The sequence below is a fragment of the Folsomia candida genome, unplaced genomic scaffold (assembly GCF_002217175.1).
Source record: "Folsomia candida strain VU population unplaced genomic scaffold, ASM221717v1 Fcan01_Sc001, whole genome shotgun sequence".
Lineage (NCBI taxonomy): Eukaryota > Metazoa > Arthropoda > Collembola > Entomobryomorpha > Isotomidae > Folsomia > Folsomia candida.
Genome location: NW_019091193.1, coordinates 27,201,693 through 27,223,531, shown reverse-complemented (window position 1 = coordinate 27,223,531; position 21,839 = coordinate 27,201,693). Strand labels below are relative to the sequence as shown.

General features: G+C 37.7%; 5 protein-coding genes across 5 annotated transcripts; 3 read left to right on the top strand and 2 right to left on the bottom strand.

The window, feature by feature from the left end:
* Nucleotides 1-228: 228 nt before the first annotated feature.
* Nucleotides 229-3,041, bottom strand: LOC110856704 (uroporphyrinogen decarboxylase). The gene is made up of 8 exons (XM_022105222.2): nucleotides 2,575-3,041; nucleotides 1,846-1,951; nucleotides 1,594-1,772; nucleotides 1,356-1,517; nucleotides 992-1,153; nucleotides 768-905; nucleotides 525-692; nucleotides 229-436 (listed from the first exon to the last, which is right to left on the bottom strand). The coding sequence occupies exons 1-8, from the start codon at nucleotides 2,590-2,592 to the stop codon at nucleotides 287-289; spliced, it is 1,083 nt and encodes a 360-aa protein (XP_021960914.1). The 5' UTR covers nucleotides 2,593-3,041; the 3' UTR covers nucleotides 229-286.
* Nucleotides 3,042-3,118: 77 nt separating this feature from the next.
* On the top strand, nucleotides 3,119-6,280 carry LOC110850166 (BRCA1-associated protein). Its single transcript, XM_022097646.2, has 9 exons — nucleotides 3,119-3,359; nucleotides 3,431-3,655; nucleotides 3,729-3,834; nucleotides 3,899-4,091; nucleotides 4,184-4,319; nucleotides 4,388-4,514; nucleotides 4,693-4,836; nucleotides 4,971-5,367; nucleotides 5,702-6,280. Exons 1-9 carry the CDS (start codon nucleotides 3,275-3,277, stop codon nucleotides 6,041-6,043), a joined length of 1,755 nt encoding a protein of 584 aa, XP_021953338.1. The 5' UTR covers nucleotides 3,119-3,274; the 3' UTR covers nucleotides 6,044-6,280.
* A 345-nt stretch (nucleotides 6,281-6,625) lies between these two features.
* Nucleotides 6,626-14,187, bottom strand: LOC110855046 (protein strawberry notch homolog 1). The gene is made up of 20 exons (XM_022103482.2): nucleotides 13,674-14,187; nucleotides 12,962-13,601; nucleotides 12,622-12,758; nucleotides 12,374-12,461; nucleotides 12,092-12,301; nucleotides 11,605-11,933; nucleotides 11,239-11,480; nucleotides 10,985-11,138; nucleotides 10,746-10,906; nucleotides 10,549-10,665; nucleotides 10,330-10,466; nucleotides 9,841-10,259; nucleotides 9,676-9,778; nucleotides 9,337-9,614; nucleotides 8,968-9,254; nucleotides 8,785-8,900; nucleotides 8,531-8,721; nucleotides 8,323-8,454; nucleotides 8,132-8,253; nucleotides 6,626-7,900 (listed from the first exon to the last, which is right to left on the bottom strand). Exons 1-20 carry the CDS (start codon nucleotides 13,695-13,697, stop codon nucleotides 7,591-7,593), a joined length of 4,197 nt encoding a protein of 1,398 aa, XP_021959174.2. The 5' UTR covers nucleotides 13,698-14,187; the 3' UTR covers nucleotides 6,626-7,590.
* Nucleotides 14,188-16,869: 2,682 nt separating this feature from the next.
* Nucleotides 16,870-20,065, top strand: LOC110852991 (cyclin-dependent kinase 4). The gene is made up of 6 exons (XM_022101190.2): nucleotides 16,870-17,018; nucleotides 17,093-17,367; nucleotides 17,431-17,735; nucleotides 17,828-17,995; nucleotides 18,128-18,288; nucleotides 18,556-20,065. The coding sequence occupies exons 2-6, from the start codon at nucleotides 17,277-17,279 to the stop codon at nucleotides 18,974-18,976; spliced, it is 1,146 nt and encodes a 381-aa protein (XP_021956882.1). The 5' UTR covers nucleotides 16,870-17,018; nucleotides 17,093-17,276; the 3' UTR covers nucleotides 18,977-20,065.
* A 149-nt stretch (nucleotides 20,066-20,214) lies between these two features.
* Nucleotides 20,215-21,181, top strand: LOC110845742. The gene is made up of 2 exons (XM_022092233.2): nucleotides 20,215-20,787; nucleotides 20,869-21,181. The coding sequence occupies exons 1-2, from the start codon at nucleotides 20,382-20,384 to the stop codon at nucleotides 21,156-21,158; spliced, it is 696 nt and encodes a 231-aa protein (XP_021947925.1). The 5' UTR covers nucleotides 20,215-20,381; the 3' UTR covers nucleotides 21,159-21,181.
* The last annotated feature ends 658 nt before the right edge of the window (nucleotides 21,182-21,839 follow it).

Here is a 21,839-nt window from a genome sequence, read left to right as displayed (position 1 = left end):
TAGTAATGATAGTTTAGTGTTTTTATTTAAATTGTTTATTATATGTGTCACTTGTGGAAGAGCATGGTTTGTGACTGTGAACTTGTTAGACACTCGAATAAAGTTTCAATCAATCAATGAATCAATCAATCAATGAGCTGGCAAAGTGAATTAACGTTTTCATGCAACTATTATCACATAAACATCAATTTTAAGTTACAATTTTTAACTGATAAATAAAATTTGGAAGTTCTGTTTCATAACAATATTTATTTGCCATTCGTTTTAGTTATTACATATTTGGTAATTATTCAATTTTGAAGGTTCTGACCGCGTCGATAAAAGTTTGAACGTTTTCGGTCGGTGTTTCGGGATATATTCCATGTCCCAGGTTGCAAATGTACTGATTTGTCCCGAAACCTTTAATCATATCGTCCACATTCAGTTTGATAGACTCCTAGGAAATAGCAACATTTGAATATTAGTCATTAATCCATACTCTAAATTCAAGTATAATAAATTGTAGACGACAATTTTACACCAACCTTTGATCCAAAAAGAGCGACAGGATCTAAATTTCCCTGTAGAACGGTGCTAGGAATGGTCAAAGATCTCGCAACTTTGGGGGTAACAGTCCAATCGACTCCTACCACGTCGTAGCCAAGTTTACTGATCTCGTGCAAAGCGTAGTGTCCCCCTTTAGCAAAGATGGTCTAGAAAGTTCCAAAACCACAATTTGTTCAATTCAAGATGAAACTTAAACCAAGATTTTTTAAAGGTTAATTCACCATTGGGATGTCGCTTATCCCACACGCGAGTAATTGTCTCTTCGTCTCGGACAAAATCCGGGCTAAAGTGCCCTTACAAAACCTGTCAAAGAGGTCAGGGCTGAGCAAATCGGCGTGCGATTCAAACACTTGCAGCATCTATTTTAAATAGAAAATTGAACTAGTGTTGTATTATTAAAAAACGTGCCCAGATAAACTTATCGGTGATAACCACTACTACAAACCTGTGCGCCAGCTTTGACCTGTTCGACGAGGTAAAGAACGACAACGCCAGTCAATTTGTCGAGGAGGTTTTTAGATTCTTCTGGGTATTTGTACAACCAGGCCTTTGATTTCGTCAACGTTCGACTTCCCGTCCCTTCGATCATGTAACTCATAAGGGTCCACTGTAAGGATTTAAGAATTACAATTTCATTACATGTCACTTTTGAAACTTTGAAGGCCGTGTGAACTTTGTTTTAAGGGTGATTAAAATGCTAGAAAATTATGAAAATATCCCTCTGTTCCTACTAACACTCCTCTGTTTTTAGTAACAAATTTTAGAAACACGGTTTACACATTTTTAGAAAGCTAAACAATTTTACATACCGGAGCCCCTACAAATCCGAGGAGAGGAACTTTCCCCTCGAGCTTTTTCCTCGTAAGAGTGATCGCTTGCAGAGTCCCTTTCATCTTTTCGGTCACGTCGAGTTTCCAATTCAGGTCCTCAATGTCGGCCGGACTTTTCAAGGGGGACGTGAAGGAGGGACCCTGCCCGACAAAATTTTGAAATTAAATTAAGTACATTGAACTTTGAGTAAGAATAATTTTATGAAATCTCCTGTACCGTTCCTGGCAGCATTTTCACTTCCATCCCAAGCGCGGCTGGAATGACGAGAATGTCCGAAAAAATAATGGCTGCGTCGAGGTCGTATCGTTGAATGGGTTGCAAAGTGACCTTACAGGCGAGCACAGGGTCGTGAACGATTTCAAAGAATTCGTGTTCTTTCCTGACTTCTTGAAACTCTAGACAATAAAATTGTCTGGATTATTGGTAAACCCAAGTCGCTGTAAATTTATGTTATTTAGCAATAACTACCTGGCAAATACCTTCCTGCCTGTCGCATAATCCAGATCGGAATACGATGAGGTTTTTTCCCCAGGGCTGCCTTGATTATCGCGTCGTTCAAGAGGGGAGGAAAATTCTAGGAATATAAAAAAGTGTAAATAGACTTAACTGAGACATTAATTACAGCAATTAAATGATGAAATGTATTTATTTAAAGGAAATAACGAAAGAATACATTGGATGAGTTATTCTAATTTTACGTTGATTTAGAATAACTCATCCAATGTATTCTTATATCACTAACTTATCGGTATAAAATATTTTTTGTGTAGTTGAATGCCGATGCATGAATAAAGTGATAAAAATTAAACAATTTATCCATAAAATAACGTAAAATTAGATAATTTACTTATCAATGAAAGTGCAACAAAATCTAATCCGTCATTTAATAATATGATATTTTAAGCTATTCATTCATCGGCATTCCACTACACAAAAAATATTTTATACCTAATAATCACGACTTGACAAAAGTTAATCAACATTTTCATGCAACGATTATTACATGAACCTAAATTTTAACCGATAAATAAAATTTGGAAGTTGTGTTTCATAAAAATATTTATTTGCCATTCGTTTTAGTTATTATATATTTGGTAATTATTGGAATAAATTGGACGAGTTATTCTAAATCAATTTGTAGCGTTCTTACATCACTAACTTATCTACCTCACATTATTAATCACGTTTGAGACTTACCTCCATCGTGCCGGCCATTTAAAATAGAACTAGCACTAGAGTTAATTTAACTATTCAAAGTGTATAACAAAACCGGAAAAATTATATTATAACCAACCACTTGTTGAGCAGAGTATGTAGCAGACTGAACATAAACGAATTATTACGAATCTGCTTGGCCCGCACGTATTTAGTTAAGTGTTTTTTTATTAGTTGTATTGCAACTACATTCTTAAATGGAATAAATCTCACAGTAAACTATCACAAGTTATGATTCATAAATACACGACGGCACAAACCTTCCTTTTCATGGGACACTTGTAGTAATTAATTCTCTCGATTTAATTGTCCATCATGTATTTATGTATGGTAGAAAAATAGGATATAACTCGTCACTACATGGAATCGGTTTTGTATTTCGGAAAAATCATAAAACTCTGTAAATAAATATTAACTTTAATAAACTTGAATTTTGACTTTCATTCATCACAATTTTGCATGTCATTCGGGAATTCGGATGTTCGGGTAATTTGATGGTGGAAATTCGCTGGGCAGTGTAAGACACCTTCACCTTCATCATCTGGCAAACAAATAGATCGTCATTCGTCATCCTTCTCTTGCTTGACGAATAAAATAAATTTTTCCTCTAAAAAATTCTAGTATTTAATTGACCTTCTGCTTTACCCGTGTCGTCGTCACCTGTGGCGATGGTACATTTGTAATGAGCACCGCGACCGTCTCACTTTGCGTCATTCTCATCGAAGTGACTGAAGAGAGTCAGTTACTCCCTTCTGTGCAGTATTTGGGTGAGGGAATAATGACCTTTGTGACCTAATGTAAATATTTAATAATTGAAATTTATTTGTGTTTGTATTAGCTCCAAAATATCGTGGAAATATGGCCGACAATGGTAGTGGCAAACCGAAGGAATTGCAATTCGCTGGTGGTGACAAGTCAAAGACGAGAGGACTTCGGAAACCGTACAATTTGACGGTGGAAACTTTTACCAGTACGGAAACTACTGCTACTACTACTACGGGTGATAAGAAAAGTGGTGGAGTGGATAACCCGAGTAAATCGTCAAGCAGTGGACAACCAAGTGGTTCGTTGTTTGATTTGTTATTTAATTAATTACATTAATTCGTAATTATATAATGAAGGATTAATTACTTTAGACGTGTCTGACTCAGAGGGTGCTGGAGAGACGAAGAAAGTTACGTTCTTATCGGGAAATCCGTTCGTTGAAGTGACGAAGGGTGTGCTTCACTTGTATAAGGAAAAGTAGGAACGATTTTTTTAATGTAAATGTGGTAATGAATTTTGACCTTATCTTAATTATTTGCAGTGAGCGGACCCCTATGGACAAATTGGATGTTGGGAGGAGTGAGATGCTCCTTATGCTCGCTGTCCCGGCGTCAACGTCATGTCGTGATTTGCTTCAGTTCGTCGCACCGTTTCAAGCGGACATTGAGCATATCAAGATAATTAGAGACTCTATTCCCAACCAGTACATGGTTCTTATCAAGTTGAAGAGTCAGGTAGAAAAAAACTTTATACGAGAAGCCACACATTTTATGCCATCCGTCTCTATATTGTAAATAAATTGCAAAATGAAACTTATTAATTTCAGAGACAAGCTGATACATTTTATCAAACTTTGAATGGAACCACTTTCAATTCCTTTGAAGAAGATTTATGCAATCTCGCATACGTTGCAAGGGTTGAGACTATGAAAGAGACTGAGAATGTAGGCCTTCCTTTGGTCGGTAGGTTGTCACAACTTGTGATTATACAATTATTTGAATATGCAACTATCTGACTGACTAATTTAAAGGTCACACTGAACTCCCCACCTGCCCCGTCTGTCTCGAGCGGATGGACGAGTCTGTCGACGGCGTTCTCACAATCTTGTGCAACCACTCGTTTCATTCCTTATGTCTTTCCAAGTGGAGTGATGCCAGGTACGAATTCAAACTATGACAAGCTTATCCTTAACAATTCTACAAAATACATTGAGAAAATGCGAGCTTAAAAATACCACTTTGGTTTTGATAAAGTCGATTATTTGTAACAAAACTATTGTAACAAATGATCCGATAATATTTTAAATGCAGTTTTATAATCTCTACGAATTTCCAGATGTCCCGTATGTCGATTTGTACAAACCCCAGAACTCGTCGTGGGGAATCAATGTTCCGAATGCAAGTCGTCCGAATCTTTGTGGATTTGTTTAATCTGTGGTCACATCGGATGTGGGCGATACGTACATGGGCACGCTTATAAGTAAGTTGCCGATAAGTTTTATGACGTCTTATCAAGCAGCTTGTAAATAAATCAGTCTTATAGTGATATTTCTGATAGCGGTTTCAAGTTTCCTAGTTTAGTAAAATTTTACAAATATCATTACTTTTACTTAGACATTTTTGCGAGACATCCCACTGTTACGCCATTCAGCCAGACAACAATCGCGTCTGGGACTACGTCGGAGACAACTTCGTACATCGCCTCCTACAAAATAAAGATGGGAAACTGGTAGAAGTGAGTGGTCGCGGCGCTCCTCGTCCTGAAGACGCCGGAAAGACAGAAACCGAGGACAAGTTGGACTCTATCCAGCTCGAGTTTACTTACATGCTCACCACCCAACTGGAGTCGCAGCGCTACTACTTTGAGGAAAAGTTGGCGTCCCAAGTACGTGAAATGAATCGGGACGTAGAAAAGTTACAAATTCGGCTCGAAGAGAATGACAAGTACAAGACGGAAACGGACATCCGACTGAAAGGGTTGACGAAGGAGAAGGTCAATTTGGAGAAAAAGGTGATATTATAGCAAAATTGCTAAAACGAATTTTTATTTTGTTGGTGAACCTTATGATATGAGTAAACAAACTACGACAAAATCGTGTAATTTGTGTGTTGATATCAATGCACAAAGTTCCTTGGGTTGAAACTGCGTCTTATATTTTTCTAGCAGTTTTACATGTTACAAAGATTAGCGTGAATTTCCTCATTATCTAATAAATAAGGATTCGAAAGAATGTGAAAATGACGCACTTTCCAAAACTTTACAAAAACAATAAAAGCATAATTCCCTATTAACTAAATATGTATGTCCATGTTAGTAAAACAATGCTTAATTATTTCCTCCACAGATTGCACAGCTAACTCAGAAGCTGACCAAAGCCACCACCGACTTGAATGATGAGAAGGAAGTTAACAAGCACATGAAGAAAGACCACGACAAATGGGTCGCCCTCGTCGCCAAGTTGGAGAAAGAACACGAGCAGTACGTGGCGGAGAAGACGGCCGAAATCGTAGATCTCAAAGAGTCTCTCAGAGACGTCATGTTCTTCATGGAAGCTGGCAAGTTAGTGGGTGGATCAGAATTGCGGGACGAAATTACAGAAGGTCAAGTCGTCGTGGGACCCTCAGCGGCGGACAACGCGGCCGCCGCATCCACCTCGAAGAAAGAGCAGCGACGGAAGAAGCGCTAAATCGCAACTCAAAATCAACTTCTTGTTCCATTCTATAGCTATGTATATCGATGATAAACTATTTTATAATCACTGTAAATCCTATTCGCATTCAAATTACTGTGCTAAAAAACTACATTGTCGATACGAGACCCGTGCTATCGTCACCACTAGATCATTACTAGATCAAGTCCGAGAAATGTTACATATGTGATTTTATAAAGTAATGATAATAAAAAATAATAGAGTGATCTGAAATTCGTATATGTCGCACATGGACTTTCTTTAAAATTTCCAATATAATGTTTCGCAACTAAAAATAAAAACAGTCCATTCACAATTAAAGTAGTTCCGTAGGCTTCCTAAAACATTGCACTGCACAACATTTGGAGTAATCTCACAAAAAAAGATAAGCAAATAAATAAGTGCAACGTACGAAGAATTAGTGAATATTAAAAACCGAAGTTAGAAAACTAGTTTAAATTAAACACGCTCTTGCATATTTTTTATCACAGCCGCATGTGCATCTTACAAATTAAGTCATGAATGCAAATGATCCAAAATAAAGTGAAGTGAGACATTATAAATAAATTACACGTCGTATTTAAGTATATAATTATTTCAACCGTGCGATACCACTTTATTCAAAGAAATGAATATTCATAATATTTTATAATTCCAAAGTTTCACCTTAACACAATAATTGTTTTACTGACGTTTCTGCATTCCATATCAGTATCATCATGTAGTATTTAGTAGGAAGAATTAAGAAATGACAAAGTTTATATGTGAGACAATGCATGAGTCGTGGAGTTTGATACTAACACACAAGTACAACTCCTATTTTAAAACAACTAAGCTTTTCCAACACACTCAGATTTAAAAATTAAAAAAAAACAGGCCCACAACCACCGACCTATTATTAACTAGCAGTTGTAAAATGCATGTATATTAAAACGGCAGACCACGAATCTACGTTCACTCACCACTCCACTTTTCTCTCAATAAATAAATACATGCACGATTAAAGTACAATGAAAGAAGCACCACAACTAGAAACACGACAACAATATATGACTACCACAATATTACCACTTTAAACTATACGTCAATACATACTTAATTTTACTAGATGCAATACATACAAAAAGAACATGGCAAAATCAAAATTAATCATTTTTCTATTATAAAAATTGTTTTCCATTTCGTTAAGTGTTAAAAACTGAGTCATACTTAAGTCTACTTAATTATTTATACAGAGGGAAGTCACGGGATGAGGGTCACCTTAAATTACTTAACGTTATATAAAGGTATAAAGGACAAATAGTTTATACATAGTTAAAATTACTTGCTTAAATAATTAACAGGAACTATATCACATCCGTTGTTGTTGTAGTTGTTGTTAAGTTTTGACATAGAAGAGAGTTTCGCATTACGAGAGAACGCAGATTGTAAACTAAAATTTGGTTGGAGATCATCTTCTTCGAGAGTCAAGAGTTGCCTTTGTTTATGTTGTCTCTTTCTTTTTGTGGGTACAACTACTAGTTGTCTACTATTAATTCGGGACGTTATGCTTCCTCTTCTTCATCTATTATTTCTTCCTTCTTAACGGGGTTTAGTTCCAGTTCGGCCGCATGCTTGAGTCTGGCCTTCAACTGAATGACACAATCCCCAGGAATGAGAATGCCGACAAATTTATTCCCATTGTTGAACTGGACACGGACGATTTGAATCTTATGGTTGTGGTGACTACTTCCCATTACGATTTCTACATCGTCCCAACATAACAGGACTGAACCGCTCAGAATAAAGTATGTGCGCTGCCGTTTCCCTATATCACACTCGAGGTTGGCCATTTTATTCTTACAGTTGCCCGACCTGCGCAAGAAGAAATAGTTTAGGTAACATTTTAACAGTACTCAATCCGAAGATATTCACCCCAGTTTTGTAATTTAGTAAACTATGTAAATTTTACGAGATGAGTAGACAACAAAATGCGATAATCAAACAAACGACAAAACGTGCAACAATATTCAAGAAATAGATTGATCGAAGCAGTGCATAATTGGCGTTATTTAATGTCAAAGCAAATATATAATTAAAAATTACCAGAATGCGTGAACGCAATTGATGCCAGAATCCGTATACTGATCCTCCCAAGCTTTCTTGGCTTTCTCTGGTGTCGTTTTATAATATTTGTTTTGAACTTCTTGCAAAGTTTCGCGTCTCAACTAGTAACAAAAAGTAGCAATTATACACATGTCGTCTAATTTTAATTTGTATCCATGTTATGATTCTACCTGGAGTCCAGTACTCGGCCGATAGACAGAGTATAGCCGAACTTTTTCTGCTTTTCGCTCTGATGCAGCTGTCGACGAGGCAGGGAAATCGTCCCCAATCACGAGGACGGCCAGTCTTTTGTTATTTTTCTCCTAAAACAAAACAATGACCCCAATTCATTATTAGTCTTCACACATAATGAATGCAAGTTGTGTTTAAAAAAATTACATCATTCGCCAAATAGAATCCATCATTCTTTCCGCTTAAACTTTCAGATTTTTGCAAGGCCTCTTCCCAGCTTACACCTCGCTCTACGACGACCCGATGCAACTCAATCTTTCCTGATCCAGTAGCGTGCTTACGGTTGAAGACCTCTGTCGATGAGAGGGACGTCTTGTCCCCGCTGGAATCGCCCAAATCTAGAAAGAATAAGTTAATATAAAATATATCCAAACATGATTCACTGATATTTATCAACTCACTTAAAATTCCCATATCAAACCGTCCTTGTTTCTTTGCATTGGCAACGATCGCAGATAGCGTATCCGTGAAGAACTTAAAAAGTGAATTTTGCAGAAGTACGTGCATCCCGAGAATTCTGTAAATATAAATTTTTTCACTAATGATTCCACCCATAAAGCGACCAAGTTAACTAATTAACCTACCGATTGAGAAACTTGCTCATATTGTGGTAATCCTTCTCCGGCATCGTTGTACCAAAACTGTCCTCGCTGTTAACGATTAGCCCAACACCTATCATCCCGGCGGCAACGTCGGAGCGGAAATCGCCTTCATAACTGCTTGGCGGAAGCACGGGGAGATTCATCATCGTCCCGGTCATAATGTAGCGCATGACTGCTTCCAAAGCCATCTTCCCGTACTTGTTATCAATGTGGAAACGGGACAGATCTCGCGTCTCGGTGGCACGGCGATCACCGTGAGTTAAAGCTCCCTGAATATAAATTTTGTTACAAAAACGGCTGGAAATTTCGTACAAAGTTTACAATTGTATAGCAATAGCTCGGAAGACTTACAAGACTTTCTAGTCGTTTTGCTACGATTGAGGCGAACCGATGTTCCCCGGCAAGGTCTGAGATCAAAAATACGTACTCGGGAGCATTGACTTGATTACTTCGATGAGTTCGGCCAAACTGTTGAATGGCTCGGTCCGCACTCCATGGTAATTCCAGCGTTATATGGACTCGGCGACGCTTGTTCTTTGCGCGCCGATCACTTTGGAGTGAAATACCACTCGAGGCTGCTTCCGAAATGATGGCGATGTTCTTCTCTCCATCCATGAAGCGGCGTTTTTCTAATCAGGTTTAAATTGATTAATGTCAAGCTAATTCTTGGTTGATTTACTTATTACTCACCCGTCAAGTTAATCTGATCCAGCGCAACGTCAGATTCAGCGCGACTCTGATACTCAATTTTTCCATTCTCCATTTGAATCAATCTCATCTTGCGACCGGTCATCTGTACACAAAAACAACAAATCATTTAGCAACGACATTGCTGACCAAATTAATTTTCCGCACCTCCGCCACATCCGTCGGACCACCCAGCTCATCGATTAAATGGTCCAATGTGTTATTTGGCATTTTGTTCCCTAATTTTTCAATCTTTTCCAATAGGTCGGTTCGAATACTGTAGGCCTGATTGAGAGCCTCTTTGCTGGGAACGTCATGCGCGACAGTTTGGTTCTTTGGAATTTTTTTCTTTCCCTTCAACTTCCTTTTTCTCCCCTTACCAGGTTTTCCGTCGTCATCGCTCTCCAAATCACTCGATACACTTTCAAATTCAGAATCGCTGGCTTTTGAGTCCGTAGAAACGTCAGAGTCATGACTCTCATTGTCTGACCCGGCCGCACTGAAGTCGGAGTCACCGTCGTCGTTAGACGAGGCGTCAGAGTCATTGAATCGAGCTCGTTTCGCTGCATTTTGAGCTGCTCGTCTCACTAAAATTTAATCAAAATAGTTAATACAAAGTTAAGTTCATAACTAAGTTTAGATTAAATTCCTACTTACTTGGCTTCCCTTTCGAAGAGGATGATCCAGGTTGAGGCTCTTCTTCGACTGCTGCTAGAGGAATTCCAAGGAGTTTTTGAATCTTTAGTCTGTCTGGGGCAGGTAAATGTTTCTCCACGAGATTTTGAAATACGCCTCTGTAAACAATATAAATACAATTTGAAATCCACCTTTCTTTAAAGTGTATGTAAAAGTTAACAATAATGATAAAAATCATACTTTGCGGTGGACACAAAATCATCCAATTCTCCTTCACGCTCAACTTGTTCTGCTGTACGTGCCTCTCCAGTGGATTGAAGTCCGATTACGACACACTTCCCGTCTTTAACAGCCTCCCTGTAAATCAATAACGAAAGTAAGTTATTTACTTCATCTGGTTCTACTTAAATAAAAATAAAAATAGAAGTTCAACCCACCTCGCAATATCAATAGCACGATCCACCTTTCCAGCAATACACAAATATTTAAAGAATCGTTGATGAGACGCCCAAAATTGGGCCCACATCGTCTTCCTAAATGCGTTATCTGCTTTCATGAGTTCGGCCGCTTCGATGAATCGATGCATAGATTCCACCCACTGTAAAAAAGAAATATAAAAGTAAAATTGGATGCAAATTTTATATAATTAACTAATCGAAAATATTAAATCTCGTACCAAATCCACAGACTCGTTGTACATGAGTTGAAAATCTTCTGATAGCGAGACTTCTTCAATGCGGAAAGCCACCCCTTTGAAACTCAGTTGACGAGCGATGTAAGCACCGCGAAGTTTCATGTCCATCGCGACGATTTCCATTGCTCCGATCCCTCTGACAAAGACAAATTATTTTGTTAATTAATAATGATTATACACACATTCTTTAATTATGTAACAGGAAAACTAGTGATGATTAAAATAATGTTGTTCACCTCTTTTCTACGGCGTTGATAAAATCACTGAACTTCATGAAGGGCGTTCCCTTTCCCCAAATACCTAGGCGGGTCATGTACGCCATATTTTTCGGTTCTGACGCTCCTGTTGCTGACGCGTAGATGATTCTCGCTTTGGGTAAGTCCTGTTGCAATTTTTGCACCGTCACCCCCGTCTTGGTAGGCTTCGCGTTTCCCACTGGGCACAGATTTTTTGCTCGGTGACATTCATCAAATACGATCTATTAATTAATTAATTATTAAATCTGTGTCTCTATGATTATTGTCAAACAGTGAATTTCGTTCTCTGATTTCATGTTCTTCGTATATGTACTTGTTTCAGTGTTAAACTAATTTTTTGCGTACCACGCCGTCAAAATCTTTGCCCAGCCAGTCAATGATCTGTTTCAGTCTCGCATTGAACTTTCCTCCAGAACTGGACTCTCCGATGAGGCCAGAGTATGTGGAGAATAGAACGCCATCGCGATACTCGTCTTGACGAATCTTTCCGTACTTGAGCCTATTTAGAGCAAAGACTTTGATATTGCCAGCCCCAATATCTTTCAAGTCACGGATCGAGTCCTCTTTTAGATCGGCAGAGACGGAGACCCACAACGCCTTCTTCCTCCCACATAGCCAGTTTTCGTGGATGATGCCCGCAATAGTACGACCTTTCCCCACACCGGCTCCGTCACCTGGAGAAACGCACAAAATTAGTTTTCATTCAGGCCAAAAATATTTGCAACAGTGGAACTTTGCAACTTTGGCAAAAAAGTTTACAAATAATTTGACTTAGGTTAACAAATGGAATAGAATTAACGAATCCATATGGGATGATAACCAGAGTACTCACCGATCAGATAACCAGCCCTTTCTCCTCCGTCGAGAAAATATTCATGCTGTTGACACGCATAGACGATAGCTTCCAATTGGAGAGCAGAGAGTTGCCCCCGGTTGATGCAGGATGAGGGGAGGCGAAGTTGGTAGTAGACCGATGGTGGTGCCACACTTGCTAACGAAGCCGTCTCCACGATCGGGTCGGGGTGAGGTTTCCCAATTTTTACTAATAATTAAAACCAATTAATTAACTACTCACAAAGTTGATTCTCTAAAAGGTCAATTTCGTTAAACTTACACTTTGCTGGAGTATAATCTGCATATGTTTCCGCCACACCAAGGGTTTCGTCCTCTTCGTGAACTTCCTCCTCTGGTTCCGGCTTTACCTGAAATTATAATGATTAAATAATATGCAAGTGAATTATTTTTAGTCATTTTACTTCTTAATATCACGCAGCTGTGTGAATATAAATTTAAAATATTTACTACCTTACTCGCTATACTATTATGCAAAACGTTACGTTTATTATAATACCACCCACATACCTTCATTTGGTTATTCCACAACTGATACCCTGGTATCTGCTGGTGTCTGGACGGGATCGAGTGTTGCTGCTGAGGGTGGAGTTGACCCATTCCCGACATCATGGAGGCAGCCGCACTATTTCCACCACCACCACCAGCTATGAAAAACCGATAACAAAGCATGAGATTTATTACCAAACAGTACATATTCACGCCACTATTGTTATAGCTGCACAAACTTTGTAAGATAAGTGCTTAAAAATTGCAAGTATCCATAGTTTGTCCATCCATCTCACAAAATTTACATAGTTCGCAAAAGTGGCGTGAAGAGTAATCATAAAAACACTTGAAAATCACATACCAAACATTCCATAAAATTGGAACAGCGGATTATTACTCAGCGATTGTAACGCTACACTATCCATTTTTGGGAATGAGCTGAGCAATTGACTCAAAGAGTTCAAACTATCCATTGGATTCGAATTGAAAGGATTTGAAAGGAAAAGTGACGGGTCAAATAGTGACGATGGGTTCATCCCTCCTGCTCCCCCCGTCCCCCCGGCCTGATTGTGTTGATGTATTTGAGACGCACTCGTGAAAGTGGACGGTGTTATAATCGTGTCCAAGGGGAGATTATATTTCGGATAACCCTTCGTGCCCTTTAGTATATTTGGAATATTGCCACCTTGATGGTGATGTTGATTATGATGATGATTCGATACCCTGCCACTCCCACCCCCGCCGCCACCACCAATCCCACTCAGCATCGACATAGTCGCCGAAGTACTCGCCCCTTTCCCCACAGAATTTGAGGAGGACGAAGACTCCGTGGCCATGGCCATGGAATGTTCTAGCGACGTCCCCCCGCCGGGGATTTCTATCTTGTCGGGATCCTCGTCGAAAGAATCGTCATCATCGGAATTATCGTCCCCACCACTCAAAACTATGGTGTCCGAGTTGTCAGAGTCGTCCATTCCGGCGTACGTTTTTAGTTTAGCAGACTATTCAAAAAAATGAACTTTAAGTAAATTAATAATTCATGAGAAAACATTAAAAATATATCCTTCTCTTACAGCCATCCTGGTCGGTCGTGCCATTGTTCTTTTTTAATTCTTGTTACAAAAGTCACTAAGTCACCTTATTTTTATATCTTTTATTACTTTTACACTTTTATTTATAAAACTTTTCTATAATTTCGAAATCAATCCAATCCAAACGAACACTCCCAATTTTTTTACACACACTACAAAACGTTCCTAAAACGACTTGAGCTATGTACTAATTATTGCATTAGAATTATCGAGTCGTGCTTTCGTCCTCGTAACGTAATCGAATTAATTATTAAACTGCACACGTAACCGGTCATCCATTCCTCCCAGAATAATATTGAGTCTCATAAATTCCCAACTTTTCAGAAATATCTCTTACCCTCCTCTCAAAATTATCAAAAAAAAGCCTTATCAAAAAAAAAATTTGACCAAACCAGCCTCCTTAATATTTGAGGAGGATATAAAATACACAGTGTGTGGGGTGAAATACAAAAATTCCGAGTCCCTCCACACTCCTGAAGAGAAGAAGAACCAACGTGGGTTTTTTATCCAACCAACTTTTGGGCCAACATGAGATGAAAAGTAGTGGAAAAGAAGGCCTACAAGTTTTACACTGGGCAAAAATCCAGTCTTTGCTTGGTAATAAGTGATGCGCCCAAGTGGGGTAGCCAACGAGGCAGCCCACGCTATCATTTTTATCCCCCTTTCCTCACCCAAGCTACGATTCCGGCCGAGCTGGGGGAGGCCGTCCAGGGATGTGGGGACGACTTGGGGAGGTCGTGGGGGTGGGTGTGGGAGCGAGGGTGGGGTGTGGGGTGAGGTCATGTGGGGTAATGTTCGGTATGGATGCTACATATGAGTGACTGGATAATATTCGTGGTATTGCAGAGGGGTTGAAAAATTATGGTGGTATCGTGAGTTTTTAAATTTTTTATGAACAGCGCGTTCCTCGGGTGGGGCGGAGTTGGTTGGTGGACAGAGTGGCGCAGTGGGTAGGCACCGAAATTCGGGGATTCTCAAGTAAACCCAGCAAGGGAATTTGCATGGGAATTTGCATGGGATGAATTTGTATGGGAGTTTGCATCGGACTTTGGACATTGAAAGTTGGTGGGATGACAAGATATGTGAAGGACGTTAAGATATTCAAATTGTATGCTTTATGAAAAAGGGTTTCAAAATTATATCTGTAATTTTTTTCTGGCTTTCCAACTGGAAGTAGTTTTCATGTAAAAGTTACAATATTTCATTTCTCGTATTTAAATTGAACGTTTTTTTTTCTCTGATAGCAAGTTACTCAGCTTCTTGAAGGAAATGTGTAGGAGATGATATGCATTGCATGCAATTTTCATGCAATTGCCAATTATATGCAAAATATGTATTTTCTTTGTATATAAGGGACATGTAAAAATTAAATGAGCATTATATGTATATTATTGAGTGCAAAGGGTGATGGATCTTGTTCTTATAGTTTAATTCATTATTATTATTTTTTACTTCAAGCGGCTTGAAAAGTATGCAAGTATTGTTTGACTCCATACTAATTATTTAACAACTCTAAAGTTTTTGATATAATTTGCATGCAATTTCGATACAATATTGTCCTTGGTATTATGCACAGGTGAGGTCCGTCTCTAACAATGGAGGAGGTGTCTCTTCTATTTTGACCAAATTAGTGTCAATGGATCACGAAGTTAATTGTTTTGGCATTTGCAATAGATACTATTTGCCAATTCTTTGGCGCAGATATTTGCACTCCAAGAGGAGAAAATGCGCAGTAAAATTGGAAAGTGTAAAAATTTGTCAACTTTAAGACACGTTTTCTCCTCCTTGGATGCAAATATCTGTTAACCTTGCGAATTGGTATATGTATACTGTCTTTTTAAAATTTCATATTAACTAAATTTGTGATTGAACAGGGGTAAGCAAGATACTTTGGTCATACATAAGATGCAAGATGTAAAATGAAGATGCTTTATCGGATATGATACAAGATAAAAAATACATCTTGTTCAAGTGCATAAGATACAAGATACTTTCCTAACAATTAAGTAGTGAAGATACAAGATATGTATCTTAAGATACTTTCATATTAGATAACATACTTTCTTTTTAGGCTGGCGTTCATGCTCATAATTTAAACGAAAAAATCTACTTAGTAAAAAATTTAAAATCATTCTGTAATCACCTTACAAATTTTGTTGCAGGCGTTCATATTTCGAAAATTTTCTAAATTTCGAAAAACTAGGCCCATACCTGACATACCTATATTTTTAAGAAGTTAATATTATTATTTTTCATTCCCTGCTTATTCAAATTAATACCTGTACATATGTCAGTAATATGTGTATATGTAATATGTATATGTAATATGTGTAATATCTATACATTCATTAAGCGTTAGTACATATCATGTAATATGTAACGTATGTCTATATGTACGAGCACGTATGAATATATGTACATATGTATTTATGTACCAAGTTTATTACTAACTGACAAAACATAAAGTAAAAATTAACCAAACGCAAGTTGGTCAAATTGACTGACAGTAGTAAGAAATTAACTTAATTTGTCGGAATTTTGGAAAAAAGTATCTTGTCAACTATCTTAAGATACTTTTCTGCCAGGCATATCTAGATAAGATACTTACTGTAAGTATTTTGTGTAAGTAACTTACAAAAAATATTATTCGATTGTCTAAAAGATACAAGATATTTCTATGATCAGGCGACGAAGATACAAGATAAAGATACTATCTTGTATCTTGACAATCTTATCCATCCTTGTGATTGAATGACATCAAATTGGTTAATAAAAATCTTAGAGCATACGCGACATTTCGTGTATGCAATGCAGTACGAATACATATTTAACATTATTTGCATTCGATGGCCACTGTTGACACACATCCATGGTTGACACTTATAATGGAAAATTCATTTTTTTTACCAAACTCGGCTCAATTTAATGCTAATGACTGACACTATTTTTGGAAAAGTCATTAGTCTATGCAATTAAAGACAACTTTGCAAAAATAAAATAAAATAAAATAAAATCATAATGAAGGGGTTCCAATTCTTGCTTAATTTCTATCTACACAATTACATAATTGGTGGTTGTGGTAGACACAAATTGATTCAAAAAGCTTAACCACCGATTTTTTTGCATGGCCTCAATATTAGTCTTTGTCTTTGTTCATTAAATTAATAAAAATAGTTACCCCGTGAGTGCGCCAAGGATTCACACTTCACGTGCGAGGTGTGACTTCTCACTTGTCCACCAGGCCAACTTCCAACTCCTTACAAATAAAATACCGGTGTGGACTTCTCTCAATTTCTGAGATGCAAATTTATCTTGTTCAAATTCAAGGTTGGTTATTATTTATTATTAGCACATTCCAAATTTTGCAATCAATCTGACCGTGTTTATTTCTTTGTTCGCAGGTTCATCAAGACCAATGTATTAAGCCCACATCGAAAGAAAATGGCAAGTTATTGGGTGTGCTAGTCTGTGGTCGTGGTCTACCTGTGACCTGGTTCATACATAGTGAGGGTGGGGTTGGTGAAAAACTGCTTTGAAATTGGATAAGTTTTTCCATAACTTGCTTATGAGACGGCCAGCCGAACAATGACGTCAAGAATTCCATTCCTTCCCGATCTCTTCGTCAGCGCCCCTTCAAAGGCTGGATTGTACAAGAAGGAAGTTGTCTTAGGCCAAGGTAAGACTTTCTAAATTCATTTTAAAAGCCTAATAATTTCAGCATTTTCTAATTTTCTTCCAGGTGCGTATGGAACAGTTTACAAGGCGAAAGACATAACTGACCCCACCCGTTACGTCGCTCTGAAAAAAGTTATAATTCCAGTTGGCGAAGAAGGAATTTCCTATCCTATCTTAAGGGAAATTGCCTTAGTTCGTCAACTGGATAGATTTAAGCATCCTAACGTTGTCCGGATTCTCGACGTTTGTCACGGACCTAGAGTTGATCAAAGTCTCACAATCTTTCTCGTTTTTGAGTTTGTTGAAAGGGATTTAGCGAAATATATTTGGGAAACGCAGCGAGATGAGTCGTGGCCTGCCAAAGTTAAGGTAAGGTTATATACGTACGTACATAGTTTGTCATCTGGTTTATTTCTTGGAGATGTGAGTGAGTGATTAAGTGTCTCAATTGTTTTTTGTAGGACATAATGTTTCAATTGTTATGCGGAGTGGATTTTCTCCATAGTCAGCGGATAGTCCACCGCGATTTAAAACCACAAAACATCCTAATTTCTGGTACTGGTGAAGTGAAGATAGCTGATTTTGGATTAGCCAAGGTTTACGATTTCACCATGAGGCTGACGAGTGTTGTAAGTTTTTTTAATGAATAAAACTTACTTAGTAAGTAAAACTTACTAAATAATACTCAAGCTTGCATGCTTGTGAACACTACTCGAGGATTTGTGATAATTGTCATGATTCATTTGTCTATTCATCAACAGGTAGTAACCCTTTGGTACAGAAGTCCAGAATTGTTGCTGGGCTGTACATATGCCACTCCTATTGACATGTGGTCCGTGGGTTGCATCTTCGCCGAACTGGTCGACAGACAGCCACTATTCCCAGGAGCAACAGAGAGAGATCAATTAGAAAGAATCTTCGAGTAAGTCTTGTCTTATCCAATAAAATATGAAACATCTGACTCGTTTTTCTCTCCCCCTCTTCCAAAAAATCGTAATTAACTTTTGATGGTACTACTTCGATATCATCGCAACAATCTCTTTGTTTCGGTTCGTGGGGTGTTGTCGTGTAATTGGATTCGTTGTGTGTAGTTGACAGCGGTATAATATTTTCTGCCAAATAATCCTGCTTTTTCTTCATCTGTGTCCTACCGTCTATACTATTTAACTTATAAAATTTCTATTTACAGAATTATTGGAACACCCAAACGGGAACAGTGGCCAGCCGAATCTCGAGTTCTCCCCACCAACTTCTCTCCGAGAATGGGACCATATCTTCAAGAAGTATTCCCTGCACTTGATGAGCAAGCAATCTCCTTGCTGGAAAAGACGCTTAAGTTCAATCCACTTGAACGAATCAATGCTCGTGATGCCCTGTTGCATCCTTATTTCGATGGACGAGCAATACCTCCAGTACATCTTAGCGTTCCGCCAGCAAGCGCCATGCTTCCAGTTGGGTCACCAAGTCATTCAGGATCATCAGAACTTTATACTTTAACTCCCTTGACATCAGTGTCCTTTAATCCATCCATCTCCTCCGACGATTCTGGATATGGTTCCCTGGTTTCCCAATTACATGATATCGTACCAGATATCGTAGACTTATCGTAGACCTATCTTGATATCGTAGACTTCGTACCAAATTTGGTACTAATTCTTCGAAATAACATCATTACAGTCTAATATATTCCGTAAGATTTAAGTGTGATGACTGACTAAGCGACAGTGAATTATAAAGACGAGCTTTGATTTAACCACAAATCAATCCAAATATATTTTTAGCCGTTTTAAAACCACTAGAACAATTCAATTTCTACTGCATGCATAGTAGAATAATAGAATTTTTTGGTTTTAGAAATGACCCTGATAGATATGTGACCAATTACCTGACGTGAATGTTTATAATTTATCGAAGAAAATGTATTAAGTTTTTATCTGTGTAGAATATCGAGGGTATAGACACGTTCGAAAGTTTAGTGGATTTTGTATGACAACATGATAAACACGGTGCATGTCATCATCATTATCACGACAAACTGAGATTAGTGTTACTCTAGTCCCTCTCGAACTTCACATATAATTAATTACTAATATTTAATATTCTCATCATATTATGACTACCCCTCTCATTGCCACAAATGTCCCTGGTATTAAGTTATCATTTAAGTATTACAACTTGTTTGTTTTTTTATAAGAAGAGAAAATAGTCTGACGCTTGAAAATGAAGTGCTATATTGTGGCTTTCATAACTAGGTACGCTTAATGAACTTAATGGTATTATACATTTAAGAATCTTTTGTGACTTTATTTAAATATGTTAAGCATTATTTGACTAAATATTATGACCAGAAGTACTGTGAAATAGACATGATATTACTATCTTTAAAGTAGTTAAAACAAATTTCCCAGATTTGGTATGCATGAAATGTTTTATATTTACTCTGTATATTCATTACTATTTGAATGATGGGCATTATTATGACATATCTTTTATATTGTATAATGCCGTTCTTTTTTATTTCATATAGTTTAACTATAGATTTTGTTTATTTCATAAAATATTGTCAGGTTTGAATGTATTTAATTAACTATTCCATTTAGGAGTGACATATTTTTACAAAATTATTACGTAATTAAGGCTTTGCTGCTTATTACTGTTTTTTAATAAAAGAACGTCGAGTAACGTCTTGTAGTCGTGAATTCCAGTTAAACTTTCACCCTTTATTTAATCCATTGGATCCATTACTTCTTAATTATTTCTACGCGTTAACATTGGTTCCACATATGAAGTAGCATTTTGTATCTACATCACTACATATTATAAAAACTGTTTAGTGGCCATATTTTTAAGCATAAACTCTCCTCCGCTACTAATGGGTTCAATGGCAATGACCAGGACTGCCACTATTTTTGGAAATCTCATTAGTCCTCAATATTACAAAACACTTCACAATTCTCGATTCGACAACCCCACTTTCAGTTCTTCGGATCATTTTGGTCAAATAGCATCGACAAAATGTGGCTTAATTTTTATCTCAAAAGTTTTCATGTATCATTCTTCCTGGCACTCGTGTTCACGCAAACGGTAGCTGATTCTAGTTCTGAAGAAGAATTCAGTTTCAGCTCTGCATGGGAAACTTTTTGGTCCGTTTCTTGTGAATTTTCCGATCTAGTCGTGAGGAGCAAGAGATCTGTGCATCTGGACGAACCAGACTTTGGCGACCCCCTCGAACTGTTCAACTATTTGTATCCTCTCGCGGATGTCAAGTTGGAGGAGGTCACGGCCAGCGAGGAACGGTCAGCCCACTCTTTGACCACGTGGGTGGAGGACCTCGTCGACTTGTGGGAGGCTGAGTGCCATTCTCGCAGTCGGAATGGACGGGAAAAACGAGACGCTCCCAACCCCATAAATCGGAAGAAAGGTAAAAAGACCTGTCAAATTTATGTCCCTAAATTCCATGCAATGCAGCATAGTTGTGATGGTATTACATACGAAATAACAGACGAGATGTCCAGTCCATACCGTTCAGTGGACGATGATCACGAAGAGGATGACGACGGCTACACGTATGAAAATGCTGGTGACGCCAACGCCACGTCGACAACGACCGCGCCCCCCGCAGCAGCAGGAAAGAAGGAGAAGAAAGTGATTGCCGACGCCGACACGTTTTTCACGCAGTACGGCGGAGACATCGAATACTTCTTCCCCTTAATCGCATTCGGAATCCCGTTCGATGGAGAAATCACGTTTCTAGGATTTCACGGGTTCAAAGGACTGTTCCCGTACAAATAATTCTCCAATTTCATAGTAACACCTGACTGCAATAAGCGTAATTATACGCTTTATGTTCTTTGTGCTCGGATTCAAGCTTTTTAACAAATTGCTTCAAAAGTATTAAACTAAATAAACTACTGTACACCTGAAAATCGTTTCCATAAACTAAAAAAATTATTTGTAACATTTTCATCGAAAGCATTTATTTATTTTATAAAATATTCTGGATCAAATTGGACAATATGAAAGATGCAATTGCATTTCTGTTTATTTCAATGTCTACAAAATTAACTTGTTTGTGGATTTACTACTTATGTGCAATTCCAACTGGCCAATTAATATCTTATATTTGGCATAATAAAAAATTGGAAACCAATTTAAAAATTTCATGTTAAAAAAATATTTCCCATTCGTAATACATCAAAACCCCAACACATAAAAGTGTTGGTTACTATTTAAATATGCAATGCTGACTTTTGGATGCAAAATGTTCTTGTGCTTCAACGCCTAATCACGAATTATGTGAAATTTTATATTATTAAATACGGAATTAGATTTGTACCTTCGTTGATAGTAAACTAATCTAATTAAAAATTAAGTAGTTCAATAATATTAACGTTATTTTACGGATAAATTGTTATAATTGTTAATATTTTTTGAAACTATTTCTTCAATTTATATTCTAAAGAGTAAATGGTT

Bases quoted from the DNA above. Each gene is read 5' to 3' on its own strand.
- LOC110856704 (XM_022105222.2), bottom strand. The intron at 1,518-1,593 runs GTACAGGAGATT...TTTGTCGGGCAG, and splicing joins TGAAAATGCTGCCAGGAACG to GGTCCCTCCTTCACGTCCCC. The intron at 693-767 runs GTGAATTAACCT...GGAACTTTCTAG, and splicing joins GGATAAGCGACATCCCAATG to ACCATCTTTGCTAAAGGGGG.
- LOC110850166 (XM_022097646.2), top strand. From the start codon at position 3,275: ATGAGCACCGCGACCGTCTCACTTTGCGTCATTCTCATCGAAGTGACT. The intron at 4,092-4,183 runs GTAGAAAAAAAC...TATTAATTTCAG, and splicing joins TTATCAAGTTGAAGAGTCAG to AGACAAGCTGATACATTTTA. The intron at 4,515-4,692 runs GTACGAATTCAA...ACGAATTTCCAG, and splicing joins TCCAAGTGGAGTGATGCCAG to ATGTCCCGTATGTCGATTTG.
- LOC110855046 (XM_022103482.2), bottom strand. From the start codon at position 13,697: ATGGCACGACCGACCAGGATGGCT. The intron at 9,779-9,840 runs GTGCGGAAAATT...TTTTGTGTACAG, and splicing joins GTCCGACGGATGTGGCGGAG to ATGACCGGTCGCAAGATGAG. The intron at 7,901-8,131 runs GTAATTTTTAAT...CTTCTTGCGCAG, and splicing joins AATTGCGTTCACGCATTCTG to GTCGGGCAACTGTAAGAATA.
- LOC110852991 (XM_022101190.2), top strand. From the start codon at position 17,277: ATGACGTCAAGAATTCCATTCCTTCCCGATCTCTTCGTCAGCGCCCCT. The intron at 17,368-17,430 runs GTAAGACTTTCT...ATTTTCTTCCAG, and splicing joins GGAAGTTGTCTTAGGCCAAG to GTGCGTATGGAACAGTTTAC. The intron at 17,736-17,827 runs GTAAGGTTATAT...TGTTTTTTGTAG, and splicing joins CGTGGCCTGCCAAAGTTAAG to GACATAATGTTTCAATTGTT.
- LOC110845742 (XM_022092233.2), top strand. From the start codon at position 20,382: ATGTGGCTTAATTTTTATCTCAAAAGTTTTCATGTATCATTCTTCCTG. The intron at 20,788-20,868 runs GTAAAAAGACCT...ACGAAATAACAG, and splicing joins CCCCATAAATCGGAAGAAAG to ACGAGATGTCCAGTCCATAC.